Here is a 24,401-nt window from a genome sequence, read left to right as displayed (position 1 = left end):
CCTAAAGAAACCTCAGTGAAAAATGATTCAAATAGATATAATATTCGATGTTTATCAAGTATCGATTGTATCGTTTGTCGAACACGTGATGAGAATTTCTTCGATGCAAACACGATTTTTTTTTGAAAAAAAAATGGTTTCCGAAGTTATCGATGGCGATTCATTGACAAAAATAGTGACTAAAGAATTGGATATTGGTCTTTATCCACAATTCATGGGCCGTGAAGAATCATGTGTGAATAAATTGTTGAAACAGCGAAAATTCAAATATAATCCAGAGTATGAATTGTGGACAAACTTGAATCAATGAAAAATAATCATATTTTTTTCTTCTAAATTATTCAGTCTAAATGGTATCCTAATCCGTTTTGATGACATTGAATTTCTGACTGATACCGGAAGAATAATCGATGATAGTCCATTTATATATTGGAAAATTCGAGGAAAATTTCATATATTCAATGTACAACCGAATCAGATATTAAAAAGTTTTATCAACAGGTTTGTTGTTAATTAAAAATTTTGTGACCAAATCTTTCTAACAAAAATAAATTAATAATCTTTTCGTATAACTTTATCATTTGAATAGAGTCGGTAAAGAATATATTGGTTGTTCATTTGCTGGCTGTATTGATGCGACAATAAAATTCGAATGTCAAACTTTTGATCATGAACAAATTGAAGATATTTGTACAAATCTAAATGTTGGTGATTCGATCACATTCAAAGTGAAACGTTTCATATCAACACAACGTTATATTGAAGGTATTATTGATGATGAAATATTTCGAATGATTTGTAATGAAAATAATAAAAATAAAAATAGATAAAAGTTAATTTTTTTTATTTATAATTTATACGAGAGAAAAAAATACAATTTTTTTTATTCAAATTTGATTCCCTGTGCCAATGGTAATTCTTTGGAATAGTTGATTGTACATGTTGACCTTCGCATATATTGTTTCCATGAATCTGAACCAGATTCTCTTCCACCTCCAGTTGCCTTTATGCAAATAGAAAAAAAAATAAAATTATTCAACATTAAAATTTTATCATTATAATCATCGTACTTTTTCACCACCAAATGCTCCACCGATTTCGGCACCATTTGTGGGAATATTAACGTTGACGATACCACAATCAGAACCTTTTGGTCCGGTCCACTATTTTCATAATGATAATTGATTATTATAATTTACAATATAATCAATTATAGATAAATTAACCTTGAATATGCTGCTAAGATTCGAGGTAAAAATGCTACTCGAAAGTCCTTGTTCAACTTCATTATTCCAAGCAATTGCATCGTTCAATTGTTTAAACGGTATTATATAAACAATTGGAGCAAATGTTTCTGTATGAACCGTTGGTGAATCATGTGATAATCCAGTGATGATTGTCGGTTCAACATAGAAACCTGATCGATTCATACGTTTTCCACCGTGGATGATTTTTCCACCCGATTCAATTGCAGTTTTGATTGTTTTTTCATAATTCTGAACAGCTTGTTCTGAATGTAATGGACCATAAAGTGTATCCTTATCCAATGGATCACCAACACGTACACGACCATAAGCATTGGCTAAACTTTCGACGATTTTATCATGAATATTTTCATGTACAAATAGCCTTCTGGTAGTTGTACATCGTTGTCCGGCTGTACCGACACATGCAAACAACGAAGCACGAATGACCATATCGATATCGGCATCATGATCAACAATGATTGCATTATTACCACCCAATTCAAGAATATGTTTGCCGAATCTTTGTTGTACGGCAACACCTACTTCACGGCCAACTTGACAGCTGCCAGTGAATGATACTAATGGCAAACGTTTATCATTGGCAATAGCTTTACCAATATCGACATCACCGCTAACTAATGTGCACAATGATGCCTGAAGACCGTTATTTTTAAAAACTTTTTCCAGAATTTTTGTTACAGCCACCGCACATAACGATGTTGTTGGTGCCGGTTTCCAAAGTGTTGTATTGCCACAGACCAAAGAAATGGCATTGTTCCAACCAAAAACGGCAACTGTTTTGAGGAAAGAAATAGTTGTTTAATTGTAAAATAGATTATCTTATTTAATATAAACAAACCTGGAAAATTGAATGCAGAAATAACACCGACAGTACCTAATGGATTCCAATTTTCCATGAGTACATGATTCGGACGTTCTGATGGTATAATTTTTCCATTCAACATTCGAGATAATCCGACAGCATAATCGCAGATATCAATATATTCTTGAACTTCACCTTCACCTTCGCTCAGGATTTTGCCCATTTCCAATGAGATTAATTTCCCAAGATCAGTTTTCTTTTCTCGTAATGCATTACCAATCTGGCGAACAATTTCACCACGCTGTGGTGCTGGCATATCTGCCCATTGTTGCCAAGCTTTTTGCGATTCTTGTACAGCTTCATTGTAATCATCAAGATTTCCTGTTACAACTTCAGCAATAACCCTTCCATCGGATGGATTTATCGATGTTATTGTCTATAAAAGTTATTTTCAAATCAAAATCATTTAATTTCAATGAACAACACTGACCTTTCCATGAGCTTTCCAATCGTTCGTAAAGACACCGATATTGGTACGTTCAATGCCCAAATTTTGAAGAAAATTATATTTAGTTTCTTCAACCAAATATTTTGATGATGATGATGTCGTCATCATACGATAATTGATGATAGAATTTTTAGAAATTCTTAATGAATTGGTCAAGAACGAAAAATTTTTCAATGACATTCGCATCATCATCATCATTTATTGATTGGGTGACATTAACAAATTTTCAATGTTGCCAAAAAAAATTTTTTATGTACGAAATGAAAAAACAAACTATCATGTCATTTTAATCAATATCGAACAAAAAAAAAAATCTTATCATCAACATTCCTAATCGAATGACATTTGATCATTTAATTCAAATATTAAAAAAAAAACAACCACGTTTTTGGATTTAAAAAAAAATCTTTCATTGGCTATTTATAAATATATCGTTTATTTTCACAAATTATTTTCAGGTTTGTTTTAAAATATTACAATTTTTCTTATCATCATCATTATCAATGAAAAAGGCACACAGATCTTTTTAAATAGTTTGATTCAAAAGGCTCGAAAAAACATGTCATTTTTATTGTCACAGAAAAAATAACAACAACAACAACAACAGTTGCAAATTATCAACAAAGACTTATCGTATGAATGTCACGTTTCTGGCCATAACGTAATGAATCTAAGATTTGAAATGAAAATTTTTGTTTAAAATTTAATATGGATTTTTTTTTGTTGAAAAAACAAACTTTTAATGAAAACAATTCCCCACATAATTGACCAAACCCAACCGAATACGAATATAGCTGTGATAAATTGTAATAATGATGATAGAAAACAGATTAAAAATGCTTGATAACCATAACCGGATCCATATTCAGTTTGTGAACCAAAAATAATTGCAAATGATGCTAAAAATGTTCCTGTTTTAACATTCGAAAAAGACATAACGAAAATATGTGATTTAAAAAAAATGATAAGTATTTTAAAACGATAACTTACCTGAACCGGGCAGTAAAAGATTTAGCATACAAAATAAAACAGCAATAGCTAATGGTAATGTTGGTACAGCTTTTCGAAAGAAACCATGTTTTTCAGCATCATTTATAAAATATAAACGATAATCAAGCTGTGTCAATTGAATAGGATGATTATTATTATTCAATTGATTTGGTTTAAATAATGGTTGTATAATTGATGATGATGATGGTTTATTATTTTGATGATGATAATGATGATGATTATGACCATGACCATGATGAATATCCGGTGTATTACATATTTCAGTATATTCAGTATTTGATGAATTATTACCAAATGGTGATGATGATGACATTTCAGGACTTAATTGTCCATTATTATTATTATTAGCATCCATCATATAATTATTATTTGCTAATGATTTTAATTTTAATTTTTTATAATTAATTTCTTTTGATGTTTTGATTTGTTTGATTTCATTTTTATTTATCAAATGATTATTATTACTATTATTACCATTGCAAGGTAATGATAATTCTTCAGAAAGCTGTTGTTTTGATTGTTCATCAAATGTATCAGCCCATAAAATTCTTAGATTTTTTGATTGATTTTGTTTATTAATGTTATTATTATTACTTGTAATTGATGATGATTGACATAATTCACAACAACAATCATCATCCATTATGATTGCTGATGTTGATTGATTTGATGATGATGTTGAATGTTTTTTCTGCTTTCTTCCATCCAAAACAACAACATTATTATTATCATTTTGTAATAGATTTTTTCCTGTTGTTGTTGTTGTTGTTGTTGCTGTTGGTTGAACATCGTTAATGAAACAACAATTTTCTGATTCACAACAAGTAACCGTACAAAGATAATATGATGATGATTTGATAATATTATCATTATCATCTGTATTATTGATTTTATTCTTAATATCATTTCCATTATCTTCATCAACATCAACAATATTAACATTATTAAATGATTTTTGTTGTTGTTGAAATGATTTAGAAATGGTTGTTGTCGATCCTGTTTGACGCATTGAATTCAATGCAAATATTAATGGATCTTCATTACAATAACCACAATTTGTATTGATTGTATTGTTTATTATTCCATCACAATCATCGGTTAATGGTGATGGTGGTGATAATGATGATGATGATTTTTTTGACATCATAACATTCATTGAATCAATCAACAAGTTTCCATCATTCATCATCATCATCATCATGTTGTTCGAAGTTTTCTTTGACTAAAAAAACAATGAAATCAAATCACAATGTTTTTGCAGAAAAAACCGTTTTTTCTCCACATCAATGATGTGAATATAATTCAAATTCCGAACACAAGTACATCCAAAAACTCAAGAAAAATTCAAAATTGAAATACACACACAACCAACCGGGATAACCAGTGATGATAATGATTTCCGATTTCTAAGGATATCTTCTTGATCGACATCCAAAATCATAATAATCATCGTTGTCATTGTAACATTCACACAACACTTGCACAACATATACCCTGAACCTGAGAATTCAAGGAACCTGAAAAAAAACTAACAATAATGAATCTGGATAAACTCCAAATAACCATACAAAAACAAAAATGTGTTATATAACATGCATGCGTTTAACAGTAGTAACTTGAATTATAATAATGATGATGACCATGAAATTACAACAAATTTTTAATAATAATAACAATAATCATGACTTGACCATCAATGTTTTTTTCTGTTTTTTTCCCTATGTCTATGTAGTGTTTCGTGGTCATGGCTATGGTTTGTTGGTCATCAATCGTCGTCGTCGTGGATACCTTTCTTTTTTTCAAACAAGAATCGCTGATGATGATGATGATGGTGACCATTATTATTATCAAAAACGTAAATCACGTACAAAAATTTGTATATACTATATACAAATACTATTGAAATTGAATGGATTGCCAAAATAACATTGACCATTTTTTTTATCCCCCCCCCCAAAAAAAAAAAAAATTCATTTATCATACGTCATCATTTTAATTTATGTATTTTTATTGACCGAACAAAACAAAAACAAAATTATATGGATCATATTTATATTATTTCTCTGATTTATTTATTAATTTGTTTTTTTTTTGGTTTTTATTCTGGGTTCAGTGGGATAAATAAATAATTATTTTTTTCCATCGAAATATCTTGAAATATAAATGATGATATCAAAAAGAACCCAAAAAAAACAAAACAAAACAAACATTTAATGAATATGATTAGTCTCTATAAGTAAGAGTATAGTGACAATTATTTTATCGTGTTCGGGGTAAATTCAGCATTGACATTTTGTTTCCATGTTTTTTTTTGTTTTCTTGTTTTCTCTCGGCTAATATAGCCATGGCATTTTGATTGTTTTGAATATTGACAACATACAACAAACTTAGAGAAAGAACCAACAAGAAAACTGAACATATGTCAATGGATAAAGACAAAACAACGATGATGGTTATTAGGATTATTAATATGGACCAAACAAAAAAAAAGGATTGGTTTCTGTTTTGATGTACCGGGTAACTAGGAAAAATTTCCAAATCAATCAGTATTCTGATCATGTTTTGTCTCAGTGATATTGATATTCTTTGATTCATCAAAATGTAATGTTATAATTGATGATGATGATGATCATGGCCATCAAAATTTGATCGGATTTTTTTGTGAAATCCAAAAAAAAAAATCCAAGGTAAATAATTTCGAACAAAAAAAAAAATCAAATTATACAATCAATTCAGGTAATGCCATCTGTTGTTTGATAGAATCATTATCATATGATCATTGGATTCATTTATTGATTCGATGAAAAAAAAAACAAAAACAATAATAAAGAAAAAAATATTGATGGAAAAACAACACCCCATTGTGAAATTTGATTTTCGATAAAAATCAATCAATAATGGGAAATTAAATTGTATGAAAATTGTCATTAATTTCCCTCTTTCACAACAACAATTGGTGATTTGGTTGGGGCGGTATAATATTTTATTTTTTTTTCATCCAAATGTTCATCACTACCAACTTTCATCGTAGTTGTTGTTGTCGATCATCATCATCATTATTGATTTTAGTTATTTTCCGTAGTTTCCATTATTGTTCTTATCAACAACAACAACAACAACAAAAGCCATATTACCGACAACGGAATTTTCAATTATCATCATCATCATTCACCGCCAATAAAAATCTTTGCCATAATCATCATAATCGTAATCATTATTATCACTGCCATTATCATAATCATTTAGATTTTAATCAGAAAAAATTGAGCCTTTTTTTCGAATCAAATATGTCGTCGTCAACGACGACGACGACAAAAACAACGAATGTGATGAATATGACAAATAATAATAATAATGTCGACGATGGACAAAATTCATCTTCGGTAGAAGAAATGCCTCGAATAACACATGTGATATTCGATCTGGATGGCCTATTGTTGGATACAGAATTTGCTTATGAACAAGCTACACAACGAATTGTTCAACGGTATGGCCGTTCATTTTCATTGGAAGATAAATTAAAAATTCTTGGACGACCTGGTTCGGTTGTTGCTCGTATGATTGTCGAAGATCTTCGACTACCTATCAGTGTTTCCGAATTTATGCAACAATTTGAAGAAGAATATCGTCATATTGTTAATGTACAACCAGTGCCTTTGATGCCCGGAGCCGAACGTTTAATACGACATTTTAATCGTTTTAAAATTCCTACCGCAATAGCAACTGGTAGCCGTCGTTTTGCATATGAATTGAATACAAAATTCCATCAAAATCTTTTCCAATTATTTCATCATGTTTTGATGACTCCTGAAGATCCGGAAGTAACACGCGGTAAACCCGATCCACAGCCTTATTTAATATGTGCCAAACGTTTTGATAATAATGATCTTTTAAATGAACAAAAAAACAATCGTTCTATATTGGTTTTTGAAGATTCATTAGTCGGTATTGAATCAGCAAATCGTGCCGGTATGACAACCGTATGGATACCTGATTATCGTTTTGATCGAAATAAACATCAAAATCATCTACAACAACATCAACAACAATCATCATTATTATCGAAACCATATTTGGTATTGGATTCATTGAAATTATTTCAACCCGAATTGTTTGGTTTACCACCATTTCTAGATGATTGACTATGACGAAACTAAATAAGCATAATAATTATTATTCTGCCACTTAAGCTCAAATCATTTGCATTTCTTTCTATTTTGTATTGAATAATCTTTTTTTTATATTTTGCTGCAATTTCAATTCAAATTAATAAAGAAAAAAAAACTATGATTTTAATAAGAGAATTCATTTTGTTTGTTTGTTTGTTTTTAATTGTGTTCAATTTGGTTTTAATTTTTGTCATCTTTGGTCTTATTTTCTGCACAATTATTTGCCCAATATTTTCGTCGTAATTCGGCAATTTTACCTTCACTGTTCAATTGTTTGATTGCATTGTTAAAATGTTCCAAATAAGGTGAATCTTTGGGTAATGCAAATGCATATTTTCTTGGAAAGAGATTGCGCCAATCCAACAACATTGTCAATTTACAGTTATTTGCAATTTCATGTTCAGCCGATGCTGATTCCATAATGAATGCATATCCACCTTGTTTATCCACTCGTTCAACACCTTCGGAAATGCTTTTAACATTTGATTGATCATCTGCTTTAATTTGTTCATATATTTTCTTAGCAAGTGGATCATCACTTTTTGAAAGAAAATAATTTGTAGCACCATTACGTAATGTTCCCAATACGATTCGTTTACGTTTTGGATAAGTTTCTTGTGCTTTTGCTAAATCTTCCAATGTATTCAATCCTTCGGCATCTTCACGACGTATTAGTGCAGCCAATTGATTAATCATAAATGGTTCGGTAAATGTTATATAATTTCCACGTGCTTCGGTCACTGTAAGATCAGCAGCAGCAAAATCTGCTTTCTATATTGAAAAAATCATTATAAAAAAAATGAATGAAAAAAGTGATTTCAACAACAACAAACCTTATTATAGACTTCACCAATCATACCGGTAACATTAACATCTGATGCAGCATCACCATTTGCTACGGGATTACCATATCGACCATCTGGTGATAAATACAATGTATAATCGAAACCAGCTTTATCAGCAATGGCTTGAACTAAATCGGGAATAAATCCTTCAAATTTGCCATTATTTTCTTCGACAAATGGACCACCCTGATGAATAAAATTATTGTTTGGATCAAAAGAAATTCTTTACTTAATTTACTTACACGAATAGTAACACCACGAAGTGTTGGTCGTTGTTGAACAGGATCAGCATTGACCATTAAAATGTTAATAGCAATAAATAATGATAAAGTTTGTTGAATCATAATGAATAAATCTTTAGATGAAAAAAACAACTAGAAATGAATATACATCTAGAGTGAGAATCATACATCTTATATATAGAAAGATATAAGATTTAGGATTTAGGATTGACAATAATAATTTCAATATTCGATGGCAAAAAAAAAACAACAACAACAACAAATTGAATAGGAAAAAAATACGAAGTCAAGGTTATCAATCCAATTGATAATAATTTATGAATTGATTAATTAATCTAGGAAAGGATAATAAACATGATTAATAATATTTCGGTTTGATTTTGATCATCATCATAATTGCCAAAATTAAGATAATGGATAGATAATCATATTTGCGAATGGACATCAAAAAATTACCGTTCGAATTTCGATTGATCAAAGTTCCCCTTACATTTTTTTTTCAATTATCTTTGATTGGCATGATAATTTTTTGATTTGTTTTTTCGTTTTTGCGATTGATGATTATTATTTTTTTTTATATTTCAAACAAAACAAAAAATTTGTCATATTAATTTCATCATTCATTGTGTTTAGCATTGTTGTTGTTATTGGAAAATTTAGGAAAATTTTCTGGAATTTACGATCAACATTTTGACACATTTGATAATGATGATGATGATGAGAGGCACATCTTTTACACAATAATAGTTATGTTATTTATATGTTTGATTGGTCGAACGGAACTAATGTCTAATGATGATAATAATGATGAAAAATTTGTTCATTCATGTATATCAAATATCCAAACTTATTTTTTGTTTCTTAACGAAAGATAATTTAAAAATTAACCATTAAAATGTATCAAATGTAAAACACTTAAATAGGACTTAAATAACTGATATATAATCATGATTGATGAAAGTCGGAATGTTTGGAAATTTTCATTCAAATCAATTTCATTTTCTATAATGGCCTCAATTCATTATTGTTGAAAATGAAAAATTTCAAATTTAATAAACGATTGGTATCAATGCAAAAATAATTTTTTTTCAATATTCAGCATAATCATAACTACCACTGCAACGATAACAACAACAAAAAAAACAAAAAAAAAAACAAAAACAAAAAAAAGAATCCTTGAGAAAAAAACCTTGCACCTACTTTAACTATAGAAAAAAATTAAGAAAAATGTCTTGTTATCGGTTAATCAGAATGATGATGACGATATATTTGTCTATCATAATGATAATATTATTACCCAACAAACATGAACGATTAATTTTGGCAAAACCAACAAATTTACTGAAAGGTGTCATTATAAGGGTAAGTGTTTATCATTATTTTTTACGAATCAAATTATCATTGTTTGATTTTTTTTAAAAAATTTATTTTGTGATTAGAATTGGCCATATGCCGATCGATTTGGTCAACATTATGAAGGTTTTGCTGTTGATCTACTTGATTTGATTGCCGAACGTGTTGGTTTTGAATATTGTCTTCATCAACCATTGGATGGTAAATATGGTTCAATGAATCCTGATGGTACTGTAAATGGTATGATTGGTGAAGTCTATACAAATGTATGTTTGGATTTAATTTTACTATTTTGTTTGAAAAACTAATTTTCTTTTAAATGTTGTAATAGGAAGCAGACTTTGCTGCTGGTGATCTTGAAGTAACTGAATCAAGACGAAAATATGTTGATTTTACCGAACCATTTATTGAGAATCAATTATCGGCAATCATATCACGAGATCTAAATAAATTAAATCAACAACAACAATTCATGTCACTTCAGGATTTAGTTCAAGCTAATGATGAAAATGAATCAAATGATTCACAATTAAATGGACCAATAAATTTTGTCGTAGTACGTAATAGCGCTATTTTTGATTATCTTTCCCGTAGTCAACATCCAACAGCAAAAAAGATTTACGAATCAATAATGAATAAATCATTATTAGTCGATACGGCCAATGATGGTGTTGATCTTGTATTTCGAAATCCACGTTATGCATTTCTTGTTGAATCAACATTTGCCGAAGATGTTATTGGACAGAATTGTAATCTTACGATGATTATGGATCGACAATCATTGTTTCCAAGAAATTTTGCCATTGCTTTGGTTCGTGGTTCACCATATCTTGAACGATTTAATCAAGCTATTCGTGAACTGAAAAATCGTGGTCAGGTAGAACTTTTACGGCAAAAATATTGGACGAAAATCTGTAATGAACAAGGACAACAAATTCGTGATGATGATATTGAAAGTCGATTGCCTAGCCCACCAAGTTCACCACCACGATCACCATTATCATGGCAAGATCAACGACCAAGATGGCCACAACAACAACAACCAAATTCATCACAGCGATATCAATATCCACAACCTTTATATGGTAATCGTCGACAACAACAGCAACAACAACAACCTTCATATCCTCAACGGAACTATCCGGAAAATTTTCAACAACCAACCGATTCAAGACAATTTCAATCAGTTGAATATCCACGACAAACTTCATGACAATTATGACAATAATAGCAAATATAGAATCATCGCCAAGTTTGAATAGAAAATGAAAACTTTTGAAATAAAAATTTAAAAAAAAACAACCGAAAATTTATTGGCACTTAACACACACAAATACATAAACATATAAATTAAAAAAGAAAACAGTCAAAAAAAATTATCAATGGGCACATAATTTTTCCCATAAATTATGAGCATATTTTAGATTATAACTCCAAAGTTTTTGTATAACATTATGATGTATATAATAGACTTGTTGTATGAGATCAAAAAGACGAACAAAATGTGAACGTGCTAAAAATCGGGCATTTGGTTGGCCAACAAATTGATTTCGTAGATAACGTTGCAATAGATGTAAGTTACGATAATGTTCTTCTCTAATTTATTGTAATTGAAAAAAAAGAAAATAGAATTATTTTTTGAAAAAAAAGAATTATTCTTCCTATTTTACCTTATTTGATTAACATTTTCAAGATCATTACTTGTCGAACAATGATGTTGATGATGATTAGATGGTTGAAACAATACAATTACAAATAATAAATAGAAAATATATTTATCTTTAAGCCAATAATCATCAATTGAATGGAATAATTTTTGATAAAGAATTTGAAAATGTTTTTCATGTTCCAATGTTATTTCATTTGGATGATATGATAATTCAGAATTATGATTATTATTATTACTACAAGTCGATAGTGTTGAATTTTCAACGGTTCTTGTCAATTTCATAATACATGATGGACGTATATTTACCGATGATGATGATTGAGATTCATTCGATCGAACAGCATCCAAACAAATTCGTTTCAATATTGTTTTTGGTTTGATTATTGTATTATCATCGATGGTAGCTGTAGTAGTGGTGGTGGTGGTGGTTGCAACATAATTATCATCATCGGACATTGAACATTGACGTTTCAAACTACAAAATGATGATGATGGCCGTAATGGTGGTGGTTTACGATTCTGTAACAATAATGATCGTAATGTCATTATAGGCATTACACTTTGTTGTAATAAACTAATCTGATCATTACAACTTTGTTCATTAAAAGGTTTGATCTGTTTGGCCAATGTAATCAACATATTGATAGTGAATTCAATATCAGTATAAAGATTTTCATTCAATTCTTCATTCGATTGTTGTGGTCGACCATTGAATGGACATCGAAAAAGACATTGATTTAGATAATAACCATGAATATCTTCATTACAATAATGTTCATTTTTTAAATGATGACGACTACGAATACTATAACGTAACGGATCCAATGCATTATCTAATTGTTCTAAACGTAAACGTTCATAATCGGTAAGTGATTCGTTTGAATCATCAACATTTTCTGGAAAAAATTCCTGATATTCTAAACGAAAATTTCGAAAAATTTCTACATTTTCTTTCGAGATTTGATATTGTTTGAATATCAATTCATCTTGTTCATTTAACATCATCATTATGTTCGATTGTTGTTGTCCATTATTATTATTATTATTTATCATTTTTGTTTGATCATCATTATCATTATTATCAATCGATTTGAAAACATTCGATATGATTTGTCCCAACATTTCCACAAACGAACAGGATTTTTTATTCATTTGTCGTAATGGACATGATGATGTTGATGATGATGATAATGATTGAAATATATTACATTTTTTATTTTGATTATTATTTGTTTCATCTAATTTTGTTGGTTGATTTGAAGCATGATCAATACGATGATAATATGGTTGAATATTATTGATTAGAATTGATTTTAAACATCCAATATTCGATGATTTAGTTGTTTTTGATGATTGTTTTTCAATTATATTATTATTATCATTCACTTTCATCATGGATGATGATGATGATGATGTTTTCAAATTATTTGCATTCATATTATCTAATTAACATTACCAAATATGGAATTTTTGTTTATTTTCTATTGATTCGAATGAATTTGTGGTAAAAACAAAAACAAAAAACACATTAATGATTGTGATGTTGCGCCTGTTTGTGATTGATTTGAAATAAAATAAACAAAACAAACTTTTAAAATGAAAACAAAAAAAAATCGTAATCGAAATACAAAATACACACACATACAAAGAGAACACGATTGATTTGGAAAACATGGAAACATTAAATAAGTGCAAACATTAAACTATAACAATTTGATGATAATTTTTTTTCCTAATAATGTTTATCTCAATCATCACAATCGATGAATTTCATAATCAAAAATGAAATGAAATGATTTAAATTAGAAATGAGAAATTAATTTAAATAAGTTTGCGGTTTAGAATGTCGAAAGTGCAAAAAATTTTGGCGATGATATAATTAATTGGATGATGATGAAGATAATTGGATGATATCGATACTTTTGATTACGCCGCCACCAACAACAACAACGAATCAAAGTCTAATCATGATTCGATAATGAATTCGAACAAAAACATTCGAATCAATCAATATACGCGGTGAAATTTTGGTCAATGAGAAATTCTTTAAAACTTTTTGTTGTTTTTTTTTGTACTAATTCTCATCATTCAATTTGTTTTGTTTATGCTTCTCATTGCTAGATATCTTGATTTCATAATTATTATCATTATCAAAAAAAAAAATCATATAAAACTGCCAAAAAAGACAAAAACAAAACTATTTTTTGTTAAACAACGACAATAAAAATGAAAATTTTTGAGAAAAAAGTTGATTTGAAAAACAAATATAAAAAAAAATTTGAAAATTGAGGCTATATGATTGTGTGTTTGTGTTTGCGTATTTACAAGTGCAATATTATTATTTGGATTAGTTTTTATGAGACGAGAAGAAAAAAAGAAGGCGAAAAAAATGTCATTGATATTTTTCCACAGAAATTGCAATATCACATTTAGGATGTATATTTTATCTTTTACGTACATTTTTTGTTTGTTCTCGATTATGATATTAAAAAAAAAATATATACCGGGCGTACGCCTGAAACATACAGTGGTTCAATAATAAATGATGATGATTGATGATAAGAAGATGTTGATGTCTTTAGTTTTTCTTTTTCTTTTTTCTGGTGTGTGTGTGTGGGTTTGGATAATCATATTGCACATGTATATTGATGGAGAAAAATGCACCCGAAATGATGATGATTTAATGATAATCAGATGATTCAGGTCAATTGATGATGATTGGTGATTGATAATTTCTTCTTCTTTTTCTTTTGATAATTTGAACCCAAAAAAAAGAAGAAGAAGAAGATACACTTGAAAAAACAATAAAAACATAATCAAATTATAATTTGAATAATTAAAAATAAAAAAATATGGAATGCAAAACAACAACAACAATTTAAAACTCAAAAACATCCATTGGATTCGAAAGATAAATCAAATGAATAACATTGTATGAAAACGGAAAGATCTTTCCACAACAAAAACAACATCGAAAGATTATCTTTCCATTTCAATTGAAATTTCTACTTGTTATTATATAAAATGATGGAGAAAAAAATTCGCTTGAAAAATTGTACTAAAAAAAAGTACAAAAAGTACTAATGTACGTAAAAGCACTTTATTATATATGATAATATTTTTTCCATTTACAATTACAGTTCAATCGTAGTGCATTTGATTTTATTCTTTCGTTATACCTGCCTGCCTGCCTGATTATTAGGCTGTTTTTTTAAATAAATGAAAATGTACTTGTAATGAATGAATTAAGTTAAATAAAAAAATCCATGTTTGTTTTTGTCCATGATTGTTTTAGTTGTAATATGTATGCAAAATAAATGAAAAGTGCAAATATTTATATTTTTTGTTGGTATTAACGGAATTTTTCCGGGAAAAAATACGAGATTGAAAAAAAAAGTTTACATAAATTTAAATTCAAAATTTTTCTTTTCCGCTACCAATTATGTTCTTATTTTGCTGGATCATTAAATTTTTCTACAAACTTTAATATTGATTCATTATCATTGAACGAAATTACTGAACTTGAATTTTTTTCCGAGTGATTTTTCAAGGTCTCCGCCGTTCTTTTTTTAAATCGATAATGAATTTTTTTCCCTAAATGATTCAATGGTTGTCATGGAACAAAATATGATAAACTTAAATAATTTAAAAGTTATACCATAAGTTTTACTTAACAGAATGAAAAGGAATTTTGTTTTTAAAAACAATTTAAATCAACGAAAAAAAGAAAAAAGAAACTTTTCAAGTCACTTTAGTTATTGAAATTTTTTATTATTATTTTGGTTTTTGTTTTTTTAAATTTTGTACGAAAACAAAAATTCATTTTAATATTCATAAAACAAGTTTGTTTCGGTGAACAAATTAATCAGATTTGTGAAAAAAAAATGAAAAAACAAGAAAATCCATCAAAAATATTAAGCCATAATCTTAAAAATCGTTTACATAATTTCAATGAAAATATACGACGTAAATCATTTATTCATAATGTTCCTGTCCATTTTGATCATCAAGATCATTATGATTTGGTTCAACATTTATCGAATTTATCGGCCAAATCTAATCATCAAATTGTTACCGTAATTCAACCTGATCATGGATCAATGAAAATGAAAAAAATAAATAATGATGATTCTGATTCGGATTCAAATATCGTTCATTATCAACATCAACAACTTCATGATGGACAACAAATCATATTACAACCACAACGATTGGCTATAGTTAAAACAAATTATCAACCATCAATGACAATGATCGATGATAATCATCCAATTCGAAATGATGATCATTATGGTTCACAAAAGAAATTAATTCGATCGGAATTATCATTGGATAAGAAAGGAAGAAAAAAGAAACCCATTCTATTGCGATTATTATGGCTAATATTTGCCATAATCGGAGTGATTACATTGTTGATTAGTCAAATGATTCTACTTTCATCCGAAAGTATTGTATTAAGTGGTTTTACCAAACAATTAGATGTCAGTGATTGGAGTGCTTTATTACCAGCATGGTAAGTTTTTATATGAATTTTAAATGATAAATTTTAATTGAAAAATTGAAAAATTTTTACTTAGGAAAAATGTTGCCCTTGATTCGGAATATTATTTGTTTGGTATTAAAAATCCAAATGAATTTATTCGTGGATCAAAACCGATAATCAAAGAAATTGGTCCATATAAATATCGTGAATTTCGTCGCCGTAAAATATTGGAATATAAAAAAGATAAGGTTATATTCACTGAACGTACACATTTTCAGTTTAAGGAACAAGAATCTCGATCAATGATGGAAACTATAACGGTTTTGAACTATCCATTATTGGTATGAGGCAAAAAAAAATTGATTTTTTTTTTTTTTGCTCATGAATAATTTTTTTTTTTAATTCGAATAGTCAATAATATATGCAGTGAAAGCAACGATTAAAAATTTGTCGCTAAAATTTCTCGATCCAATTGTACAAAGTATAATGTCAAATGTTTTGGCTGCAACTGGCGAAAAAATTGTTGAACAACGTACTATCTATGAGCTATTGGAAGGACGATCAATAAATTTTTTTCGTATTGTCGAAACTATATCAAGACCATTACGTTCGGTTGGTATACCAATACCAGATCTAGGTGAATTAGGCGAAGGTTCGGGCAATAAAATTCGTAATCAAACATTTGGTTTTATTTGGCAACGTGCTGATGTTGATATTGGTCCATTTGAATATTGGATACGAACAGAAAATGGTCATATATTTAGCCATGTGTTTATGGTTGAAGGAAAAACGTAAATGATTTTTTTTTCTTTGATTTGCTGTAATTTTTATTCATAATCATCCATAATTTGAATAGATTGTTTCCTGATTATCGTAGTCCATGTAATGAAATTCGTGGTTCAGATGGTATGCATTTTGGAACAAAAATTTTTCACAAAAATACGATCGAAATATTTAATTCACAAGCATGTCGTGCATTAAGATTTAAACGTGATCCAAATCCATCAAATGTTTCCGATATTCAAACAATACGTTATGATCTTGATGTTCATCAGATTGATATGCGTATTAAAAATAATCGATGTTTTTGTCTACAAAATTCATTGTCGAAATGTGATGGTTGGCAAGATTTATCACCTTGTTCAAGTGGTATACCATTAGCAATTTCATGGCCACATTTTCTTAATTTTCCAAATAGAGCTAAACAATTAATAGGTCTACAACCAGATCGTGAACGTCATTCATCATATCTAAATATTGAACCAAATACTGGTCTAACATTAGAGGCTAAAGTTAGCATACAATTAGGTATTAAAATTGATTCAACTATGCCGGGTTTGAGTTCGGTACCATTTATGGTTTTTCCAATTTTTTGGACAACTCTGGTAAAAAAAACTTTTTCTTCTCAGTATTAAATGATTCTAAAATAATTTATTCATAGAGAGGTGGTCCAAACGAAAATGAAATGGTGCAATTTAATGCATTAGTATTTCTTATTAATTTTGGCAATACACTTTTTGGTACTATTACTTTGGCAACATCGATAATGTTTTTTTGCTGTTCTTGTTATAGCTTTAAACGTCGACATAAAACTAGACCAATTTCCTGAATTTCTTTTTTCCTTTTAATTTTGTTCTTTTCCCGTCTACCTCACAAATTATTTTATTTCATTCAAAAATTTTCAATCGAATAAATTTCCAAAAAAATTTCCGAACAATTTGAAAAGTTATTTTTAGGTAAAGTTTTTCTCATCAAATTTCTATCGCTCATCAAATATATTATTATGATGATTATGTTGAGCGATAACATCGGGGGTTCATATCATTTTGCAAATAATATTTCTCGATTGATTTATCGATGTTCTATTCTTTTGGCTCAATCCATTTTGTTTGCTTACATTAGATGACATTCATTCATCATTGTTGCCGATGATAAACATTTTTTTTTGTTTGTTGTCACTGTTGTAATCATTTAATCAAATATTTTTCTGGGTACTTTTTTTCTCGAACATTTATCATTGTCATTTGCATTTTGTTATAAATAATATTTCATTTTGAAATTGTCTATTCATTGACATTTGTTAAATTGTTGAAATTGAAATAGAATTATCAAAATGGGTTGCTGTTGTAAGACTACCACATTTATTCTGTTAATTGCTGCCGGTATTGGCCTATATCATTTTTATCCATGTCTTTTCAAATGTCATGACAAACTAAATTTGGAAACACTCAAAGTTGATGATTGGTTCGGTCATGAAAAGCTTAAAGGTTTCGTATTTCCATATTGAATTTTCCTCTAATATATTGTTGACGCTGTTTTTTTTTGTCATCAAAATAGCCAATCAACGAATTCCAAAAGATTCAGTTGATGTTAAACCATTCCGTGTAAATGTTTCCGATGCTGATCTTAATGATCTTCAGGAACGTTTAAAACGTTCACGTTTTATTGATCATCTGCAGGATACAAATTTTGAATATGGATTCAATTCAGATTATCTACGTGTTGTACAACAATATTGGCTAAATAGCTATCAATGGCGTAAACATGAAAAAATGATCAATTCATATCCACAATTCATTACACAAATCGAAGGTTTGAATGTTCATTTTTATCATATTAAACCAAAAACAACAACAACGAACAAAGTGAAAACAATTTTCCCAATTCTATTGGTTCATGGTTGGCCGGGAAGTTTTTATGAATATCTAAAATCGATACCGATATTCACCGAACCAGATTCGAATGGTATCGCATATGAAATTATTTTACCATCAATACCTGGTTATGGTTATTCCGAACGACCACATAAACCTGGTTTTAATATTCCGGCAGCTGCAAGAATGTTCGTCAAACTAATGAAACGTTTAGGACATGAAAAATTTATTGTACATGGTGGTGATTGGGGTGCTGCCATTTCATTGGCCATTTCGACCATTTATCCCGAAAAGTATGTGTTTGTTTTGTTTTGAAAAATAATTTACAAGTGAATATTTTATTCGTTTAATATAGTGTTCGTGGCCTAAATCAGGTCGGTAGTTTTTTCCAACCATCAACATTTTGTGATTATCGACGAATGTTGATGGCATATCTAATGCCTAAATATTATTTCGGTACTGATGATTGGCAACGACAATGGGAAAAAACATTTCCATTTGGTGAAAAATTTAAATATATGCTTCGTGAAACTGGTTACATGCATATTCAAGCTACAAAACCGGATACGGTTGCAGCCGGTCTAGTTGATAGTCCAATCGGAATGGCTGCATATTTGTTGGAAAAATTCTCTGCTTGGACACATTCAGATTATATGCAACGATCGGATGGTGGCCTAGTAAATAAATTCACAATGGATGAATTATTAACAAATGTTATGATCTATTGGACAAGTGGTAATATTGCTGCATCTCAACGATTCTATCTAGAAAATATGCAAAATTACCAACTTACACGATCGCTAATGCAGTAAGTATTAATATCTCTTTTCATAACAGTTTTAATTGATTCCATCAAAATCTTCAGATCAAAAGTCAAAGTTCCAGCATCTATTATTGAACCTGCACATGATATCATGAGAACACCAAAGAAATTTCTTGAACATTTATATGAAAATCTTCTTCAATTTACCGAATCGAATGTTGGTGGACATTTTCTAGCATTCGAAGAGCCTAAAATTGTTGTCGAAAATATAAGACAATTTTCGAAACTATTATTAGATTTTGAGGAACAAAAACGTCAAGAAGAACAGAAACAACAGCAGGAGCAACAGAAAAAACATGATGAAGTGTGAATTTTACCGATTGATTTTGTTTCCAATACAATTTTTCCAAAAACAGTTTTTGATGTTTTTTAAAAAATTTTTATAAAATTCAATAAAAAAAATCAGAGTTATATTTTGAATTTATTTTACAATAAGACTTTTTTAAACTAAGAATTTTTCATTTATAATTAAAAATTTTTTTATGGCGCGTTTTTTTTGGGATTCACTTAAGTTGCTTTGTGGTTGATGATGTTTGACCCGATTGCCAGCTTTGAATTTTGGCCGGTGTTGTTGAATACGGTACATATTGTAAACGGGTACCGGTCATATTTTCTTGATGATCAATCATCCAACGATGACGTGGATATTGTGCTTTTGTTGGTGGTATATCGGTCATATAATGTAACCAACCATGCCATTCGGCCGGTATTTGACTTGCATCATAATCTAAATGTACACGATCCGAATATTCAATCCAACGATTTGCACCATGCATATATTCATTATTTTCATAATAACGATTACCATATTTATCCGTACCGACAAGTGTACCAACTTTTAACAAATCAAAACTGAAAATTGATTATAAAACAAAAAATAAATGAATTTTATTTAAGCAAAACAAAATGAAAATAATGGTTACCGATAAATTTTTTTAACCGAATTAATTATTCCACCACTTTGTTTAATAATACGAAAAAATCGTTGAACTTTATCCAACGCTAATAATTCTTTGATTGACATTTTTTTTTTGTTGTGGTTCCAAAACAATTTTGTTTTTGACTGAAAATTATAATCCTCGTCGTCGTCGTCGTTGTTGTTGTAAATAATATTGATTTCACCTTTGATCAAAATATTGCCCAATTTATACAGTGTTCATGATGATGAACATTCAACATATAAACATGATTTGGAATTTCAATTTTTAAATCGTTTGAATAATCATTTAGTTCATTCATTTCGATTATTTGAAATCTTACGGAAAAAAATCAAAAATCAAAAAAAATTGTCAGATTGTCTCGAAAGTTTTAAATTAATGATAATTATATGGTAATCAGCATTAATATCTAAGAGATTAATCAATCAATAATTTAGCAATAAGCAATGAAGGTCATTCTTGTTTCAAAAATGAATTAAGATAAATTATGTAAACATCATCATTATTATTATCCTCATTGGTCAATGACAAATGGAATGAGAAGAAAAGAAAAGAAAAATTGAATAATTCAATCTTTTCAAATGTCATAATACCATTTCTTTTTTCTTATTGAGAAAAAAGGAAAATTATTATAATTTTTTTATCGTTATAAAAAGAATGAGAGAAATTTCTGTTTATGTTTTAAAAATTTCTGTTTTTTTTATCATTATCAATTTCAATCAATTGATGTTTTTCGACAAACATCAATATGGCGATTACTTAATCATATCATTGATGAAGAAGAGGAAAAAGAAGAGAAAACTTCAATTTGATTATTATGAAAGAGAAATAAACATTGATGATAAAATATTCAAAATTTCATTCGCTTTTTTCTTCGTTGACTCGGTTTCTCTTTATTTTCCTCATAATTTCTATTTGTTTGTTTGCTTATTATCATACGTCAACAGAAAAAAAACATCAATTTTGTTGATGGTGTGAATTTTTTTTTATTATTGACAATCACTTGTTGTTTTTGTATATGATAATCAATTCCGAAAAGAAAGATATTTGTCAAATGAAAATTTTCATGTGAAAAATACACCATCATTATTTTGTAATTTAAATTATGATGAATTCCGAAACAATAACCGAATCAATCGATAATAATAATGAAAATGATCCACTTGTTGATTGTAATGGACCAAAAGTTTACCTAATGATATCATCAGATGATGATCATAAAATTATCACCCAGGATAATGAAACTGACAATAATAATGTTCAGAATTCAACATCAATCGATACGATTGAATTACAATGGCAAAATTTAATCTATGAAATTATTGTTAAATCATCGAAATTAAAAAACAACAATGATAATGATACTAAATGTTCAACAAATCAACAACATTATTATGATAATCGTCGACGAAGATTATTACAATCATTGAATGGTACGATTCGTACCGGTGAAATAACCGCATTAATTGGTCCAAGTGGTTCGGGTAAAACAACACTTTTAGAATGTATTTCAGGCCGTAATAAACAATTTAATATGGGCCAGGTAAATGTCTGTACGTCAATTGAACAATCACAAAAATCAATCGAATCGATTCGTTTAGCATATTTATCACATACTGATACAATGATGATGATATTGACGGTCAAAGAAACATTATTGTTTGCATCGAAATTAATGATAACCAGTAATAGTAACTTTAACAATTGTGATTTGAATCCATTTTTGGAAGCTAATCGAATAACAACAAATCTTATCCAAAAATTAGGATTAGATTCATGTAAAAATATTTATGTTGGACGTTGTTCAAATGGTCAACAAAAACGTGTTAGTATTGCATTGGAATTATTATTTTCACCAACAATATTATTGTTGGATGAACCGACCAGTGGACTTGATTCGATTGCATGTATCAATACAATACAATTATTACGTGAATTAGCTGATGATTATCGTCAACCAATTGCTATTATGTTATCAATTCATCAACCAACAGCAACAATGTTAAAATATTTTAATAATCTTTATGTTATGTCAATGAATGGTTATTGTTTATATCATGGTCCAAGTAATCAAATAGTTGATTATTTAGCCGAATTTCAAATCAATTGTCCTAAATATCATAATCCAGCAGATTTTATTACCGAAATTGCTATTGGTAATCAATGTGATACAAATCAAATGGAACTATTAATATCAGCAACAGCATCTCACCAGCAACAACAACAACCACAAGAATCATCAAAGCGAATAATTCCAATAAGAAAAATTATACAACAATCACGTTCAAATGGTAAATCAGGCATCGTACAACTTTATCATTTATGGTTACGTTCAATAATGTTACAATATCGTAATCCATCAGAATTACTTATACGTATATTCGGTACAGGAATTGTTATATTTATCATAGCTTTTATTTATAAAGATATGCGATTAGGTGAAAATGATAGCTGTTATCGTCCAATCATACGTAATATGATTCGTGATCAAATAAAAAATAATCAAACAATGTTGTTAAAAGATTTTGAATGGTCAAAACAAATGTTGGAAGAAAGTCGTAATCAATTTAATTATGCATTCTTATTTTTTATCGAAATGTTTATTGCATTCATATCAACATTACCGGTATTGTTAACATTTCCAATGGAAATCATTGTTATAAGACGTGAATTATCACATGGTTGGTATGGATTACCGATTTATTTTATTGCAAAAAATATGGTCACCATATTACCATCATTAATTATATCGATTCTATTCGGAACAACTATCTATTTTCTTACCGATCAACCATTAGATGAACAATGGCGTTTTGTTTATTTTAACATTATACTAATGTTAATGGCATTAGTTGGTGATGGTGTTGGTCAATTAATATCATCATTATTTGTTAAACATGCAAATCAAGCATTAATTGTTGCTGCAATATCACAAATGGGTTTAATATTATTTTCCGGTTTATTCGTACCAAATTCATCATTACCAATACCATTAAAACAAATGACATATGTTTCACAATATCGACTTGGTTTCGAATCTTTAATCATCAATATCTATGGTTTTGATCGTTGTCGTATTATCAATGATAATAATGATAATGATAATGAATTTCTAACAAACGAAGCATTAATAATCAAATTAATACGGAAACAATTTTCAAATGATACAATTGTATCATGGAAAAAATGTGTAAAAAATCAATTAATGGATGATGAACAGGGAAAATTCTATACAATTTATAATGAAATATTTGATTCATTCGATATGATTATTGGTAGACCAATGGAAACATTTTCAATTGCTAAACGTTCATTCAATCTTGATGATAATCAATTGTATTTTAATATTAAAATGTTAATACTTTATATATTTATATATCGTATATTAGCTTATATTGTATTATATCGAAAAGTTCGATACTGAAAATTTCTCATAAACAAAAAAAAAAATTGATTTATTGTTATTATTATTGTCGAAAAATATATGAAAATCAAAATAAATAATTATTATTTGTTACGGAACTAACCAAAAATATATTATATTGATCAACATTGATTCAAAATGAAAGAATCATTTAATAATTAGTTCATTAGTTTTACAATGTTTTGTATTTGGATAAAATCAATTTTTATTGA

General features: G+C 28.6%; 10 protein-coding genes, 1 long non-coding RNA gene and 1 pseudogene across 11 annotated transcripts; 7 read left to right on the top strand and 5 right to left on the bottom strand.

The window, feature by feature from the left end:
* The first annotated feature begins 50 nt into the window (after nt 1-50).
* Nucleotides 51-837, top strand: LOC113798511 (DNA-directed RNA polymerase I subunit RPA43-like). The gene is made up of 3 exons (XM_027349064.2): nt 51-279; nt 346-501; nt 590-837. The coding sequence occupies exons 1-3, from the start codon at nt 89-91 to the stop codon at nt 828-830; spliced, it is 588 nt and encodes a 195-aa protein (XP_027204865.2). The 5' UTR covers nt 51-88; the 3' UTR covers nt 831-837.
* On the bottom strand, nt 828-2,819 carry Aldh7A1 (aldehyde dehydrogenase 7 family member A1). The gene is made up of 5 exons (XM_027349063.2): nt 2,561-2,819; nt 2,107-2,506; nt 1,227-2,041; nt 1,071-1,163; nt 828-1,003 (listed from the first exon to the last, which is right to left on the bottom strand). Exons 1-5 carry the CDS (start codon nt 2,774-2,776, stop codon nt 884-886), a joined length of 1,644 nt encoding a protein of 547 aa, XP_027204864.2. The 5' UTR covers nt 2,777-2,819; the 3' UTR covers nt 828-883.
* A 166-nt stretch (nt 2,820-2,985) lies between these two features.
* On the bottom strand, nt 2,986-4,790 carry LOC113798636 (uncharacterized). The gene is made up of 3 exons (XM_075819465.1): nt 3,569-4,790; nt 3,316-3,489; nt 2,986-3,248 (listed from the first exon to the last, which is right to left on the bottom strand). Exons 1-3 carry the CDS (start codon nt 4,788-4,790, stop codon nt 3,196-3,198), a joined length of 1,449 nt encoding a protein of 482 aa, XP_075675580.1. The 3' UTR covers nt 2,986-3,195.
* A 302-nt stretch (nt 4,791-5,092) lies between these two features.
* On the top strand, nt 5,093-5,647 carry LOC142644873 (uncharacterized). The gene is made up of 2 exons (XR_012846049.1): nt 5,093-5,200; nt 5,322-5,647. It is a non-coding gene; the product is annotated as an uncharacterized LOC142644873 (long non-coding RNA).
* Nucleotides 5,648-6,399: 752 nt separating this feature from the next.
* LOC113798523 (pseudouridine-5'-phosphatase pseudogene) lies at nt 6,400-7,879 on the top strand (annotated as a pseudogene).
* On the bottom strand, nt 7,856-9,018 carry LOC113798524 (putative glutamate receptor). The gene is made up of 3 exons (XM_027349079.2): nt 8,846-9,018; nt 8,592-8,789; nt 7,856-8,529 (listed from the first exon to the last, which is right to left on the bottom strand). The coding sequence occupies exons 1-3, from the start codon at nt 8,945-8,947 to the stop codon at nt 7,939-7,941; spliced, it is 891 nt and encodes a 296-aa protein (XP_027204880.2). The 5' UTR covers nt 8,948-9,018; the 3' UTR covers nt 7,856-7,938.
* Nucleotides 9,019-9,825: 807 nt separating this feature from the next.
* On the top strand, nt 9,826-11,507 carry LOC113798522 (putative glutamate receptor). The gene is made up of 3 exons (XM_027349077.2): nt 9,826-10,207; nt 10,285-10,464; nt 10,530-11,507. Exons 1-3 carry the CDS (start codon nt 10,073-10,075, stop codon nt 11,409-11,411), a joined length of 1,197 nt encoding a protein of 398 aa, XP_027204878.2. The 5' UTR covers nt 9,826-10,072; the 3' UTR covers nt 11,412-11,507.
* LOC113798521 (uncharacterized) lies at nt 11,480-14,210 on the bottom strand. The gene is made up of 2 exons (XM_027349076.2): nt 11,869-14,210; nt 11,480-11,794 (listed from the first exon to the last, which is right to left on the bottom strand). The coding sequence occupies exons 1-2, from the start codon at nt 13,302-13,304 to the stop codon at nt 11,578-11,580; spliced, it is 1,653 nt and encodes a 550-aa protein (XP_027204877.2). The 5' UTR covers nt 13,305-14,210; the 3' UTR covers nt 11,480-11,577.
* Nucleotides 14,211-15,415: 1,205 nt separating this feature from the next.
* Nucleotides 15,416-18,057, top strand: LOC113798525 (lysosome membrane protein 2-like). Its single transcript, XM_027349080.2, has 5 exons — nt 15,416-16,380; nt 16,445-16,691; nt 16,762-17,141; nt 17,207-17,735; nt 17,792-18,057. The coding sequence occupies exons 1-5, from the start codon at nt 15,752-15,754 to the stop codon at nt 17,957-17,959; spliced, it is 1,953 nt and encodes a 650-aa protein (XP_027204881.2). The 5' UTR covers nt 15,416-15,751; the 3' UTR covers nt 17,960-18,057.
* A 150-nt stretch (nt 18,058-18,207) lies between these two features.
* On the top strand, nt 18,208-20,247 carry LOC113798526 (epoxide hydrolase 1-like). Its single transcript, XM_027349081.2, has 4 exons — nt 18,208-18,617; nt 18,688-19,297; nt 19,360-19,812; nt 19,870-20,247. The coding sequence occupies exons 1-4, from the start codon at nt 18,464-18,466 to the stop codon at nt 20,135-20,137; spliced, it is 1,485 nt and encodes a 494-aa protein (XP_027204882.2). The 5' UTR covers nt 18,208-18,463; the 3' UTR covers nt 20,138-20,247.
* Nucleotides 20,230-20,936, bottom strand: ND-B17.2 (NADH dehydrogenase (ubiquinone) B17.2 subunit). Its single transcript, XM_027349082.2, has 2 exons — nt 20,751-20,936; nt 20,230-20,679 (listed from the first exon to the last, which is right to left on the bottom strand). Exons 1-2 carry the CDS (start codon nt 20,849-20,851, stop codon nt 20,331-20,333), a joined length of 450 nt encoding a protein of 149 aa, XP_027204883.1. The 5' UTR covers nt 20,852-20,936; the 3' UTR covers nt 20,230-20,330.
* A 692-nt stretch (nt 20,937-21,628) lies between these two features.
* LOC113798635 (ATP-binding cassette sub-family G member 1-like) lies at nt 21,629-24,247 on the top strand. Its single transcript, XM_075819549.1, has one exon. It carries the CDS (start codon nt 21,871-21,873, stop codon nt 24,187-24,189), a length of 2,319 nt encoding a protein of 772 aa, XP_075675664.1. The 5' UTR covers nt 21,629-21,870; the 3' UTR covers nt 24,190-24,247.
* The last annotated feature ends 154 nt before the right edge of the window (nt 24,248-24,401 follow it).

Source organism: Dermatophagoides pteronyssinus, unplaced genomic scaffold (genome assembly GCF_027571235.1).
Source record: "Dermatophagoides pteronyssinus isolate colony J.1.1.1.1 unplaced genomic scaffold, Derpt_VIB-CSIC_2022.12 sq0004, whole genome shotgun sequence".
NCBI classification, from domain to species: domain Eukaryota; kingdom Metazoa; phylum Arthropoda; class Arachnida; order Sarcoptiformes; family Pyroglyphidae; genus Dermatophagoides; species Dermatophagoides pteronyssinus.
The sequence above is the reverse complement of the archived record's forward strand: the minus strand, read 5'-3'. Positions and strand labels throughout refer to the sequence as shown.